General features: G+C 41.4%; 1 protein-coding gene across 1 annotated transcript in view; it reads right to left on the reverse strand.

Moving 5' to 3' along the window:
• The window catches only part of IARS2 (isoleucyl-tRNA synthetase 2, mitochondrial), a 42,211-nt gene that overhangs the window by 20,198 nt on the left and 6,210 nt on the right, over window positions 1-15,803 (reverse strand). Inside the window, exons 4-12 of the mRNA XM_038760846.1 lie at window positions 14,423-14,571; window positions 14,285-14,334; window positions 14,082-14,191; window positions 13,845-13,935; window positions 12,466-12,581; window positions 9,955-10,124; window positions 9,315-9,405; window positions 8,847-8,998; window positions 6,229-6,389 (exon numbers count right to left, since the gene is read on the reverse strand). Coding sequence (XP_038616774.1) covers window positions 6,229-6,389; window positions 8,847-8,998; window positions 9,315-9,405; window positions 9,955-10,124; window positions 12,466-12,581; window positions 13,845-13,935; window positions 14,082-14,191; window positions 14,285-14,334; window positions 14,423-14,571 — 1,090 coding nt within the window. The remainder of the gene's footprint in view (window positions 1-6,228; window positions 6,390-8,846; window positions 8,999-9,314; window positions 9,406-9,954; window positions 10,125-12,465; window positions 12,582-13,844; window positions 13,936-14,081; window positions 14,192-14,284; window positions 14,335-14,422; window positions 14,572-15,803) is intronic.

The following is a 15,803-nucleotide window of genomic DNA, read 5'->3' on the forward strand; positions in this document are numbered from 1 at the left end:
CACTTAATAAATGCTATCTTTATTATTATTATTGCTGATTTCCTTCTGCAACCCAGCCAGAACACTTCGCTCTTCTAACACCAACCTACTCCCTGTACTCAATCTCGTCTATCTTGCCTCCGACCCCTTGCCCACGTCTTCCCTCTGGCCTGGAACTCCTTTACCCTTCATATCTGATGGGTTACCACTACCTCCATCTTCAAAGACTTATTAAAATCACATCTCCTCCAAGAGGCCTTCCCCGATTAAAAAGGCCCTCTTTTTCCCTATAGCCACTCCCTTCTGCATCGCTTACGCACTTGAATCTGTACTCTTCAGTCACTTGATGATCACCCCACCCTCAGTCCCCCAAGCAGTTATGTATATACCTGGAACTTATTTTAATTTCTCTTTCCTCCTCTAAACTGTAAGCTCCTTGTGTGCGAGGAACATGTCTATCAACTCTGCTGTACTCTCCCGAGTGCTTAATACAGTACTCTGCACCCAACAAGCATTCAAATACTAGTGACTGATCAATAATCTACCTTTCCAAATTTCAAAGGAGCATACTCAGGTTTGTCTTCTCCTTATACTATTATGAAAACTGTGAAACCCACTCCTCAATTTCAATTCATCATTGCATGTATATATACATATGTATATATGTCTGTATATATGTATATATGCTTGTACATATTTATTACTCTACTTATTTATTTATTTTACTTGTACATATCTATTCTATTTATTTTATTTTGTTAGTATGTTTGGTTTTGTCTCCCCCTTTTAGACTGTGAGCCCACTGCTGGGTAGGGACTGTCTCTATATGTTGCCAATTTGTACTTCCCAAGCGCTTAGTACAGTGCTCTGCACACAGTAAGCGCTCAATAAATACGATTGATGATGATGATGATGTAGATACATTTAAATTATCAACAGATTCCTTGCAAGTGATCATGGTAACTCCTATCAAAACGTATTCCCTCTTATTTTATTCAAGCTTAGTCTCACAGTTCTATAAAATCTGATCTGTACTGAACATTAGAAGGAAAATCTAAAGTTATTGCATGTATTATTTTAAAAGAACTACAGTGAGAAATTTTTTGAATGAGAAAATTCCTACCTCACTGAAAAAGATCCACTAAATTATTAATAAAATGGCCTACAATCCTCCTGATTACACATGTATAGAACTGGGTGAAATAAAAAGTTAAATATTTACAGATTTGCCAATCATTAGCCAAAAAATTTCAAGTTTTATGGTATCCAAAAGTCAACTTAATGTACAATATTAACTTGGAAAAGGTGTGGAAACGAACTTGATTAATATCAAAAGCGGGCCAAAAAGATCAGAATTGTTAAAAAATGTGAAACTCGCTCAACACTACTTCGCTTTATGTTTAAAATGCTGTTGCATTTACTTGGCAAAACTTTAAACTGCTCTGCAATTTACAAAGCCTTCTGAAACTTAGGTTCTTGCTTTCCAATTCAACTCTTCGCCCTTTCATTTATTTGCTGTTACTCGGCCCTACTCCCCACAGATAATTCATAATCCTAGAGATCAATGTAACAAGTATAAAAGCAGCAGAAACTCACTTATCACCGTGTAATCTCTGGACTTTAAGTGCCATATTACTCAAAGCCATAAGAACTGCCATAAAACTTTGCTCTTTATTCCAGGACCATATCTAAAAGAATTTGTATTACGTGTCACTTGACAGGTTTCTAATATTGAAAAATCTATGATGTAAATTCAGGCTGCCATGACACCAGCCAATCATTACAAACTTTGATACCGACTGCGCTGAATGCTTATTTAGCGGGCCATCAGAAATTAAATTGCATTAAAGAGGATTGCTAGGAGATGAACAAACGGTTCCCGGCACTGCCTGTTGCTCTCTCTTTACAATAGGTACCACTCGGGACTACAAGATAATGTCACTCCCCATGGAGGAATGAACCTTTTCACGATGCTATATTTAAGGGAGAGGTAAGTAGCTAATTGCTTTTAACTTAATAGCATTGGTTTCAATAACGTACAGCATTCTTCAGGAAGACACCACTGCATTTTTGTTTCTAATTTCTTAAAACCAAATCTGAACTCTGAAAAAAAAAAATCAGAGTTTAGATGATTTATCTCTAAACACCATCTGAATCAATAGAAGAGGATTTGGTTGGGGGGAGGGGAAGATAAATGCGTAATTGATTCATACATCAGCGAGAGTCTAAGCAAAAGTTAAATTCTCAAAGCAAACTTTAAATTTCTTGAGCACACGCTGCAATTTCTTGCACGGCAACATTTATGTAATTTCTCAAAAAAAGTGCTATGTTCAGACTGTTTACTACAAAGATCAATGAAAACAAAGTGAGAAATGACCTAATGTACACGACCACTATAATTTAAAAATGCAACCAACATGAAGGCTGAAGCCTTCAAAATGCAATCAATAACTGTTTTTTGTTTTAATTTAGGTAATGTGAATTTGTCTTTGTACTGGAAAAGTCTTCAAATAGTTTAGTCATTCTAAAACTACTACGGTGATTTTAGTTCTTGAAAATGATTTTTCACTAGTCGAACAGATTTTGAATTAAAACGGAATATGTTATAGACTAAAAAAAATTACTACTACTTTATCCAAGTCTGAAGAAAATCATTTTTAGGGATTTTTTTTTTTTTTACGTGGGATCCAAAATGTGTAAAATTAGACTCTGGATTCTAATCTTCCACTTTGAGATGTATCTCAGTGCTTCAAAGCTATACATCCTTCTAGTCAATAGGCTATAAAAGAAAGGGAAGGTCCGTCAACAACAACAACATCAAAAAGGATCAGGTTTCCGATCTATCCCAACACATAATCTGCTGTACAGTTCATTCGACTGATTATTCAGGAAAGTAAAATCAATAACTTAACAAGACTAACAGTGTTATCATATGTAACAGCAACTCCATGTGGATTATGCTGAATTCCAGTGGAGAGGCTGTTACTTTTGATGGAAACTGGCAAACTACAGATCCTCTACAGAGAATCATCTGACTTGGATCATGCACGTTAAAAAAAAAAAAATGTGCTTTAGGATATCTGCAAACCACGTCCTAATTAAGGATGAATACTTGTGTTCCCTGAAATACTTCCCAAAATGAAATGCTCTGCAAGTTTTATAAACCAACACACAAGACTACGTTTCAGGACTTAGTGCTCACTTGTGGCAAAGCACTTTACTAAGTATTTGGGGAACACACAAATAAGTAACATGTTCCACGCTCATATGGAACTTATCCTCTCTCATCCCACTCGAGACTGTAAGTTTGTAGCGGGCAGGGAAAATGTCTACCGATTCTGTTATACTGTACTCTTCCAAGCACTTAGTACAGTGCCCTACATACAGTAAGCACTCAATAAATGCCACTGATTGATTAATCCAAGAGGTCATGGGTTCAAATCCTGCCTCCACCACTTGTCAGCTGCGTGACTTTGGGGAAGTCACTTAACTTCTCTGTGCCTCAGTTCCCTCATCTGTAAAATGGGGATTGACTGTGAGCCCCTGTGGGACAACCTGATCGCCTTGTATCTCCCCCAGTGCTTAGAACAGTGCTTTGCACATAGTAATCGCTTACTAAATGCCATTATTAATATTCTGCCTCCAGTAGTGGCAACAGGAGGCTTAGAAGGACCTAAGAAGTTACCATCCTTGACACCCAAATTAGGTTTCGGGCTGTATAATCCAATGTCCCTAACCCTCCCTATTAGTAGTAGCAGTGATGGAATTGATTCAGTACCCAATGGGTGCAATACACTGTACTAAGCACTATGCTCTCAATAGAAAGCTCCTTGTAAGCAGGCAACATGTCTACCAACTTTAGTATTTTCCCAAGCACTTAGTACAGTGATCTGCACACGGTAACCACTAAATAATAAATTTGATTGATGAAGGACCCCTCAACCATGAATTTACCTAAACCTCTCTGGAACTTACTGACCTTTCGGCCGGCAAAACTGCTGAGGTAACAGACTTCAGCCGTTTACCACCAGCTGCGCAAAGAAGCGCTTCCTTCTGTCTGTTTGAACCTACCACCTGCAAGCTTCAATGAGTGGCCCTCTGCAATACGGGAAGAAATGGTGTACAGGAAAATGACCTATGAATTGACAGACAGTATACTTAAATTGTCTGTCATTTCTGTAGGCCAAAGTTCTGCATGCCTTCACTGCTTCAGCGCCAGAAAAAAATGACTAGCCTCCTGCAAGCAACCTACAGAAATCTCCACTGTAAAATGAATTAAACAAAAATAATTATTCATTGCTTGTGAATTTCAAATAAAAGTATTAATATACTAAAGCTAGGCAAATTGAATCTTTCAAGAAAATACGGGTTTTTGTTTACGCTTAGTTTTTTTTCCTCTCCTCTTGCTTCTTATATTTTCACCAGTACGCCCAAATAATTGCCAGCTGACCCTCTTTGGCTAAATTTTCTTCTGTAAAAATGAGGCTGCTAGTCTCCTGTTTTTCAGAGAAATAGCCTGACCTTTGTTGCTTTCGGGACCCAAGAGTTCATCAGCTTCACTCCTCTACTTAGCTTCATAAAACTCCTCAAAACAAGTTACCAAGTTAAGGATGTAGCCTTTTAAGTAGGTTTTGCATGATCACACTCAGCAGTTACATTAGCTACAGTAAAATACCTCTATCAAAGTACTTGTGAACAAGAGCAGTGGCTCTTATTAGGCGTGTGGACAACTCTGGTGGCAAACTTCATCAGGGCCTGATTGGAGCGTGTCTTTTCTTCCCAGGAGGCCTGACCTCTCTTAGTTGAAAATTTATGAGAAAAAGGTCTACAAATGGAATTTCTGAATGGCTAATTAGCAGCAAACTCTAGGTCATGTATGTAAAAACTACTCAAAAGAGGCTCACCACTAACACTTTTTCCCTTCCCCTGGATTGCCTTGGAAAGTTCCATCAAAAGACCCTCCCCACCACCCCCGATCATCATCATCAATCGTATTTATTGAGCGCTTACTATGTGCAGAGCACTGTACTAAGCGCTTGGGAAGTACAAATTGGCAACATATAGAGACAGTCCCTACCCAACAGTGGGCTCACAGTCTAAAAGGGGGAGAGACACTGTTCTAACACCAGTTGGGCGATGTGTCCAACAGTTTTGTGGCTGGGGCACCGTCCTCCCAGCCTAGACTCCCAGCCTCACTCATATGATGTGTCCACGAGGGTGAAGGAGTCCACGAGTAGCCAGTACTACTTTTGGGTTGGGCATGGAAAAAATCCAGATTTTAGGGCTACCAAATGGACAAAAATCAAACTGGTTTCAACGGTTGTTGATAATCAGCACGATCTAGTAGAAAAAGCACAGGCACGCTGAAAGAGGGACGGGGAAAATATGACCTCTACGGCTAAGCTATTGCCTGTCAATTCAAGGGCAGTGAGTTCTAATTCTGGGTACATTTCTTGCCCCACTCAAGGAAACTACGTAAAACGGGCAGAGTAGTGCCTCAAAGAGGTGGACTGCATTAACAACTAAAACATAACGGGGAGGGGCAGAGATAGAAAGTTGAGGGAGAATCAGCCCAGAATCTTGGAGCAATCACGATGCCACTTCTACCTTATATGAATGACGCTCCTGCAAGCTCTAAGATGAGGATTTGCTATGGTAGCATGTAGTCTTGTTTGCCCCCCTCGGCCCCCAAAAAGTGGCCATGGTTGGTAAAGAACGCTTGGGGAGAAACTGGATGGCAGCAGGACCTCTGGACCACCCAGTGAACCACCGGGTACCTCTCGGTCGATCCAAGCAATGGCAGCTATTTTGGGGAAGAAAATCATCCGCAACCACGCAACTGCCAGGAGCAGACGGGCCCTGGACCTATTTTAGCCTGCACTTCTAGGACTGAGTGTTGCAGCTGAACCCCATGACTACATGTCACAGCACTGCTGCCATATCAGTACTACCCCCACACCCGAAATCACATCCGTTTCTGCTCCTGAAAACTCTCCGCTCCACAACCAAAACTAGGTGGACGCGCAGACTTCAGTTCGTACGTTCAAAAAAAATAGCAGAAGGATTATTAGTTACCGTCCCCTGAACCAAACCCAAACCTGCAGGATGGCATGAGACAGTAAAATTCACGGCCTTTACAAAACCACTCAACTGGGGTTTTTGACAACTTCTAATTACTTTATAAATGCCTCCTGAAACACTTTAGAATACGCAAAACTCACAAGGTTAATGTTTTCAAAAAAATTCTACCTGTTTAACAAGAATTCGTCTTTCGTCTTATGATAAAACACGGGAATCGGCACACCCCAACATCTTTGTCTTGATATACACCAATACGGCCGCCTGTCCATCATCTCCAACATACCATTCATGGCTGATCCAGGAATGAATTTCACTTTTTTTAATAATTCCTGTAACGACAATAAAGTCACACAGTGATAACTGTGAAAGAAGCTCAAAATGACCCACTATATTCTCTACATTCTCTTTTTTTTCAATAAAATGCTTCTGCTTTGTTCAAATTTCCACGACAATCCCATCCATGCCCCCCAAGCTTATAAAAGAAAGCTGGCAGTGGCCACCAGTTAATGCAGAAGTTAGAGGGCTCTGGAACACTGGGAGGTGAGCAGAAACACACACTAAACGACCGTTCAGATGGGCTAACACTTCTGAAAACATGACGAGAGGTTTCAGTTCCTCAAATCTCCACATAAAAATAAAATTGTTTAAAGTACTACTGAATTATTACTAAAATGAATATTTCTTCCAGTATTTTTCCAAAACAAATGTGCAATTACGAAAATTATCAAACAGGTAGATGGCAGTTCAGCAACTTAAAAAAAAATCAAAATCTGGCTTTCAAATTTAAAGATCTGTTTACAAATGAAACGAAAATAAACATACTACTTCATCATCATCAATCGTATTTATTGAGCGCTTACTATGTGCAGAGCACTGTACTAAGCGCTTGAATAATGGCATTTGTTAAGCGCTTACTATGTGCAAACACTGTTCTAAGGGCTGGGGGGGATACAATGTGATCAAGTTGTCCCACGTGGGGCTCACAGTCTTAATCCCCATTTTTACAGATGAGGTAACTGAGGCTCAGAGAAGTTAAGTGACTTGCCCAAGGTCACACAGCAGACTTGTGGTGGAGCCGGAATTCGAACCCATGACCTCTGACTCCAAAACCCGGGCTCTTTCCACTGAGCCACGCTACTTATTTAATGAACGGCAACTCTCCTTAAGGAGTTCAAGATACATACAGATTATTTTCTCGAACTACTACCTCACCACTGTGTAATTGGCACGGGGAACATTTGTCCCCATTAATAATAACTTAAAACATGGGTCTCCTAAGCTTCATTGTTTGGTCTCTCAACTCTAATCCATGGCCAGATTAGACTGGGATCTAGCCCAATCTGACTGCTTAACCCTGAGAAAAGCTTTTGAAGCTCCCAGGCAGCATAGTTTAGAGGACAGAGCATGGGCCTGGGAGTTGGAGGACCTGGGCTGTAATCCCAACTCTGCCATTTACCTGCTATGTGACCTTGGGCAAACCACTTAACTTTCCTGTGCCTTTGTTTCCTCATCTGAAAAATGGAGGCTACACAGTTGACCACTGTCATTATTATCATCACAGTTTCTAAGGATTGCTAAGGAGCCACAGAAGTAGCAGAGAAGTGGAGAAAAGGATTCGCGGTAACTATAATGCCCCACCTGTCCAAAATGATGGAAGGCAAAGCCAATACGGAGAAGCAGCGTGGCTCAGCGGAAAGAGCCTGGGCTTTGGAGTCAGAGGTCATGGGTTCAAATCCCGGCTCTGCCACTTGTCAGCTGTGTGACTTTGGGCAAGTCACTTCACTTCTCTGAGCTTCAGTTACCTCATCTGTAAAATGGGGATTAAGACTGTGAGCCCCCCGGGGGACAACCTGATCCCTTTGTAACCTCCCCAGCGCTTAGAACAGTGCACACAGTAAGTGCTTAATAAATGCTATCATTATTATTATTAATACTGATCACTAATATTAAGATTATTAATGATACACCTCTGCACCCTCTGGTGGCCGTTCAGTGAAGTAACACCAATTTGATAGTTAATTTTGGATACAGACTCAGAATTGTAATTACTTCATTCAATTTAAAAGAGTCAGGTACGATTTCTTGTTCACTGGATTATTGGCAGTCCAACAACTGATCCAAGACTTCAAGTGTTACTGTTCCTTTCAGCATCACAATTTTCTTCACTGCAGATTTTGTATCATCATTGCTACTACTAAAACTATACTTCAATGTGATTTTTTTGTTTTTAGGAATTAAGAGAAGAATTTCTACTTTCTGAAGGCAGATTCTGAAAAGAAGCAACTACGGTTTATTATTTTAAGATAACTGATGATAACAAGTAGGCTTCTAAGCCTAACATCTCAGGTTGGCTAATAATAGATGATAATTTCAAAATGAGCGAACCAAAGTAGACATCGGGTTGAACGACCATTATAAATGTCTCAGGGCAACAGACTGAGTAAATTATTAATTATTTCTATTTAAACCACCTCCATAACAATTGCTGTTCTCCACCAAAACCAAAGTGAGGCAGGATGGTCTAGCGAAAAACAAGTTTGGGAGTTTGCAAACTTGGTCCTTGCCCAAGCAATGCTGGTAACAGCCTGGAATCTGAGCAAGTCACTTGACTATTGCCTGTTTCTCAACGATATCTGCCCCTCTCTCCCCACAAGAATATCAGACAGATAAAATAAAATCAGCGATGAGAAAACTCTTTGGAAAATCAAAGCACTACTCAAATTGAAGGTGCTGTTATTACTGGAAAAAAAAGGCCATAAAATAGGGTACAATGTCAAGTCACATACCTTAGCCGTAGCCTTGATATCTGATATATTCACAAACCACTGTTTGCTGGCACGAATAATTACTGGTTTCTTAGTCCTCCAATCATAGGGATAACTGTGGATAAATTTCTCCTCCTTTAGCAAATTCCTCGCAGACTGAAGCATTTTAATCACTAAGAAGAAGCATTGAAAATGTCGAGTGAATCAGACACGGCACAGTCTGCAAAAGCCTTTTCCAGGTTTAACATTTTTTTGTCCCAAATCAACAGAATTCCACACTGACAGTCAATAAAAAAGCTATAACCACCCCAATACCTTATATTAAAAATTTTGCTTTCTCCCCCATAATGGTTTCAAACTGTAATAATTCCATGCTCACGAGACAATACGAGAGAGAAGGGGTTGGAGAGAAAGGGACATCCTATTAGCTAACTAAAAAAAAAAAGCAAAAATACCCCACACCTTTAAATTACACTATAAAATACTGACCAATATCAGTCCCTTCTTCAAGGACACTCTTATTTTGAAGTTCATTTCCCGCTCCTTCTGTGAATACTCCATTTTCATCCACTAAACAATCCTAGAAACATACAATTATGGTTTATTTCACTAAACTGTTAAAATACTCATTTTATTTTGTCAATGCAGAATACAAATGAGGAATGCACAGTAACTTCTGACAGATCCTTAATTTGTTTCAGATTAAAAAACTAGCCACTGATTTGGCAACCATGAAGCCCAACAGCTGAAGCCTGACAAACCCGAAAATAAATAAAAAAGGAAGAGTAAGCATATTAGAATCATCATCATCATCATCATCAATCGTATTTATTGAGCGCTTACTATGTGCAGAGCACTGTACTAAGCACTTGGGAAGTACAAATTGGCAACATATAGAGACAGTCCCTACCCAACAGTGGGCTCACAGTCTAAAAGGGGGAGAATCCTGAAGTTAAAAATGAAAAACCTCCAGATTTCTTAATATACACCTCATCTTTTCTGGAAACATGGATGAATATGAAAAGGGTTACACTAAACCATGAAAAAGTAAAAGTAATAAAATATTTCAATTCTGCAAATGAAAGTTTTTGTTAAAAAAAAAAACAAAAATAACCCCACAAAGTGATACCATTGACAGCTTGTGATCGGACGCCATGCCATAGTCTTCCATTCCATGAGCTGGGGCTGTGTGAACCAACCCTGTTCCTGTGGTCACTGTAACATGGTTTGCAGGCAGGAGAGGGGACACTCTGCCAGGAATTGTTGGATGAGCACAAGAACCGCTTTCCAAATCTGCTCCTAAATGAAGGAAACGGACATATTTAAAAAATTCACCTGGGCTTAACCAGAGGCATTCCTCAGAGAAATAAGAGCTCATCCCCTCCAGGAGGCCTTCCCAGACTGAGCCCCCTTTTTCCCCTCCTCCTCCCCATCCCCCCGGCCCTACCTCCTTCCCCACCCCACAGCACCTGTATACGTGTTTGTACAGAATTATTATTCTATTTTACTTGTACATATTTTACTATTCTATTTACTTTGTTAATAATATGCATCTAGCTTTATTTATTCTGATGACACCTGTCCACATATTTTGTTTCGCTGTCTGTCTCCCCCTTCTAGACTGTGAGCCCGTTGCTGGGTAGGGACCGTCTCTATATGTTGCCAACTTGTACTTCCCAAGCGCTTAGTCCAGTGCTCTGCACACAGTAAGCGCTCAATAAATACAATTGAATGAATGAAATGAAAGGTCCTCCTCAACAGAAACTCAAAGGGTACAGGAAGACATATCCTCAGAATCTAGACCTTCCTCTCCAAACTGCAAATTACTTGTGGGCAGGGAATGTGTCAACCAACTCTACTGTACTGATCTCTTCCAAGCGCTTAGCACATTGCTCTGCACACAGTAAGCACTCAAATATGAATGATGAAAAGAACAGGGTTTGACGTCCTTTATTTGGTTGGAGTTCTGGTAGGAAGTCTGTGGTAGAGGGAGGGTGGTAATTTCATTCAACCATACTGAGTGCTTACTATGCGCTACGCACTGTACTAAGGGCTCACGTAGACACTTACATTTTTTTGGAGGAGGGAAAGGGAACTCCAGGACCCAGTGAAAACAGTCCCTTTAGACTGCCACATTCGGATACCTTGGCCGTAAATGGGTCCTGCCCACAAGAAGGCCTCACGGGCGCTGCTCAAATATGCAGCACCATCTGCTTACTTGACATTCTGCACACTGTGCCCTGGAAGGAACGTGACTGGCAGGGAATGCTAGGGGCATTGCCCAAACCACTATCATTATAACCATATTTTTGTACAGAGCCGGGGGGGGGTAGGAGAGATGATCTCTAGCCTCAGAGTTGCAAATCTAGCAGGACAAACAGAAGGGAAATTATAGATAGTAGGAAGTTAAGAGTACTTAAGTGCTTACGGGGGTTGGTCCATACTCGAATGCCTGCGTGGCGAAAATGCTGATTTGAATCAAGAACGATATCAAGTGAGAAGCTGAGGAGATTAGTTGGGGAAGGTCTCCTGGAGGAACTGTGATTTCAGAAGGGGTTTGAAGTTGAGAAGAACTATGGTCTGTCTCCCCCCTCCCCACCCCCAGCCTTACCTCCTTCCCCTCCCCACAGCACCTGTATATATGTTTGTACGTATTTATTACTCTATTTCACTTGTACATATTTATTCTATTTATTTTATTTTGTTAATATGTTTTGTTTTGTTGTCTGTCTCCCCCTTCTAGACTGTGAGCCCGCTGTTGGGTAGGGACTGTCTCTATATGTTGCCAACTTGTACTTCCCAAGCGCTTAGTACAGTGCTCTGCACACAGTAAGCACTCAATAAATACAACTGAATGAATGAACAAATGAATGTCTCATATGGAGGAGGAGAGGGATTCCTAGGCAAAGGGGAAGAGCATCAGCAAGAGGTTGGCAGTGAGAGAGGTGACAATGAGGCGCAGTGAGGCTAGCTTGAGAGGAAAGGAAAGTGCAAGTTGGCAGATGGGGGAGAAGAGTGTGAATAAGCAGGAGGGAGGAGCACCCTTCTCAAAAGCAGACCCCTTCTCATTATCTTGGGGTCCGAGGTAAATGATTTCACCTGCCAACTTCTGGCCTGGGATCTACAGTACCTCCCAGCTGCGTAAGGGACTTCATAAAATAGCACTCTGTACCATCTTCTCAGCTGAATTGTGAGATATATTTGAGCCCATTGTTGGGTAGGGACCGTCTCTATGTTGCCAATTTGTACTTAGTACAGTGCTCTGCACACAGCAGGCACTCAATATGATTGAATGAATGAATGAATGGAGCTTATCGACACCTCATTCCTCTATCAAGGATCAACCAAACCAAGCAATATATAAGATACGATGTCACTGAGTCTTTTTATTCCCGCATGAACATTTTCAGAAATATCCACGGGGTATAAACATTTGTACTTGATATTCACATACCTAAATCTGTTCAATGTTCAGCACGTCTTTATGTGCTACGGTCTCTTAGGGTTGGACTGTAAGCAGATAAAAGGCATAGGGCCATATCTTTTTGACTGACTTTGTACAGTACCTAGTAAAATGCCACATCCAAAGTCTTAAGAAATGTTTCTAATGATGACGTTCCAGACGTTCACAAAGACTTACCTGTGAAGGTTGAAATGACTTCAAACTTTGCTCCCAAAGTTGCAGCCACGGATGCTACTCGATCCGCAGCCAGGATGTAAAGTTCTCCAGAATTCGAGCACTGCACGAGGGAATACCTGTCGGGCAATTTTTGGAGCCAATTACTAATAAGGCAGAGGAAACAACTGAAAAGAGGTTTCTCCCTTCAAGATCAAAAAAGCCATTCAAAAGGACTTTCCCCCCCTAACTTTTTTCCTTGAAATATGCATTATTTATGAGCGATTTCTGCTTATACAGCAATATCGTAAATGGAAATAGTTAAGCACAAAAATTTACTGCGCTAAAAAAGATTCAATTCTTATGTGCGTACTAGAAGTATAATCCCCTGCAAAGTAGGTAAATAAGACGATGACTAGTTAGTCTAGGGGTACAGTCGGATATCAGGGAGGAGGCGGCAATGGAGGAATCCGGGGCCCCAGCAGAAGCATCCAGAGGAACAGGAAGAGGACTGGCTTCTCCTTAATTTCTCAGCAGTCGGCTGAGCTGGCTCGCTCCCCTTCCCTTCTGACGCTCCTCACAGGGAGCAGGCGGCAGGACAGGACACAGTCTAGACATCCCCTTCTAGACTGTGAGCCCACTGTTGGGTAGGGACTGTCCCTGTATGTTGCCAACTTGTCCTTCCCAAGCGCTTAGTACAGTGCTCTGCACACAGTAAGCGCTCAATAAATATGATTGATTGATTGACAGATGGTGACTGGTCAGCTATTTATTAATTTTATTTATTTATTTATTTATTTTGTTAGTATGTTTGGTTTTGTTCTCTGTCTCCCCCTTTCAGACTGTGAGCCCACTGTTGGGTAGGGACTGTCTCTATATGTTGCCAGTTTGTACTTCCCAAGCGCATAGTACAGTGCTCTGCACATAGTAAGCGCTCAATAAATACGATCGATGATGATGATGCTGCACACGCAAACAACTTCTGCATGGACTTCTGATCACCAACCATCATTCTTACTGCCTTCACACAGTAGATCCGTGAGCATCCAAGCACCTCCGCTGATGGTGTGGATACGAAGCCTGGATAAATGGCTAGAGAAGCAGTGTGGCTTAGCGGGTAGAGCACAAGTCTGGGAGTCCGAAGGACCTGGGTTCTAATCCTGGCTCTGCCACTTCTGCTGTGTGACCTTGGGCGAGACACTTCTCTCTGCCTCAGTTCCCTCATCTGAAAAATGGGGATTAAGACTGTGAGCCCTACGTGGGACAGGGACTGTGTCCAACCCAATCACCTTGTATCTACTCCAGGGCTTAGTACAGGGCCTGGCACATAGTAAGCGCTTAGCAGATATCACAATTATTATTATTATTATTGGAAACCCACATCCAAAGAGTTAAATGCGTACTTTAATTTGGGCATGTAACAAACTGCCTGATTAGCTGGAATTGTCCAGGGCTGGGTGGTCCAGATCAGAACACTAACAGGGGATGAGCCATCTGTAAGTGAAAAGAAAATGTTTGTTACACTGGACTCTCCCAAGCGCTTAGCAGAGAGCTCAGCAAATAAGACTGATGATGATATCAGGAACCAAAAATAAAAATCAATACGACACTTATTAAAATCCAACTATAATAAATCCTACCTATTAAAGAAGCCAACTGAGGAGGAGGGTTCAGCAGTGGGAATTTGACATAAGCAGAACGACTCACATGCTCAGGGATGTACTCTAGTTCAGCCTCAGCCAATGCAGTCCTGTATTAAAATTGTTTAAAATTGGGAACATTACTGCATTGAAACACGGGACTCGCGATTTGTCTATTTATTGTTGCCAAAAGACAGCAGTACCTTGTAGAAGGAGACCAAAATACAGGCTTGTAATCTCTATAAATCAAACCCTAGAAATGGAAATGAATAAACGGTATTAGCTCATTCATTTTATCTGAGGTCTTTAAAACACTGTGAACAATTCTGGTGATGAAATACCTTATCATACATTTGATGGAAAACTTTCAACTGTCTGGCCTCATACTTTCCATCAAACGTGTAGTAGCAATTGTCCCAGTCTGCCATCACGCCCCAGCGAATAAATGCAGATTTCTGTTTTGCAATGGCCGCTTTTGCAAATTCTTTTGCTGAAAAATAGAACCAATCTTAAATACAGATTTACAATGTCTTTAATCTATAAAGCCATTACCTTAGTAAAATAAGAGTTGATACTTTCTGGTATTTGTCAAGGAAGCACTTAACAAGTGTGCCAGGCACTGTCCTAAGAGCTGGGGTAGATACAAGGTAATCAGGTTGAATAATAATAATAATGGTATTTGTTAAGTGCTTGCTATGTGCCAAGCACTGTTCTAAGCTCTGGTGAACACAGTCCATGTCCCACATGGAGCTCATAGTATTAATCCCCACTTTACAGATGAGGTAACTATGGCTCAGAGAACTTAAGTGACTTGCCCAAGTTACAGAACAGACAAGTAGCGGAGCCAGGATTAGAATCCAGGTCCTTCAAACCACAGAAAACCCTCTGATGTGGAAAGACAGGACACTTGTCCAAAAAATGAGGAAGTCACAGCCACAAAAAATGGAAAAGCACCTGGACTAGATGGCATAATAACAACATAATTTGTGGCATTTGTTAAGCACTTGCTATGTGCCAGGCACTGTTTTAAGCACTGCGATGCTGACTTGTACTTCCCAAGCGCTTAGTACAGTGCTCTGCACAGAAGCGCTCAATAAATATGACAATGAATAAATGGGGTGGATAGAAACAAATCAGGTTGGACACAGTCCCTGTCCCATGTGGGGCTCACAGTCTCAATGCCCATTTTACGGAGGAGGTAACTGAGGCACGGAGAACTGAAATGACTTGCCCAAGGCCACACAGTAGACAAGTGGCAGAGCTAGGATTAGAACCCATGGCCTTCTGGTGCCCAGGACCATGCTCTATCCATTATGCCATACTGCTTCCTCTGGATTGGAACCCGTGGCCTTCTGACACCCAGGACCGTGCTCTATCCACTAAGCTATACTGCTGCCTCCAAACCCATGGAGATATTCATTCATTCAATCGTATTTATTGAGCGCTTACTGTGTGCAGAGCACTGTACTGAAGAGGGCACCCTGTTTAAACACTTATACAAGCTCTTCCCACAACACATGGACTCACAGGAGATGCCAAAGGATCTCAAAGTTGCCACCATCTTCACCATCTTCAAGAAGGAGAAAAGTGAGACTGCAGCAATTTGGAGGATGTTTATATGGTACTCTCCCAAGCACTTAGGACAGTGCTCAGCACACGGTAAGCACTCAATAAAGACAACCGATTGATCTGACTACTGCCCATTGCCCATAAAATTTTAGG

Source organism: Tachyglossus aculeatus, chromosome 19 (assembly GCF_015852505.1).
Source record: "Tachyglossus aculeatus isolate mTacAcu1 chromosome 19, mTacAcu1.pri, whole genome shotgun sequence".
NCBI classification, from domain to species: domain Eukaryota; kingdom Metazoa; phylum Chordata; class Mammalia; order Monotremata; family Tachyglossidae; genus Tachyglossus; species Tachyglossus aculeatus.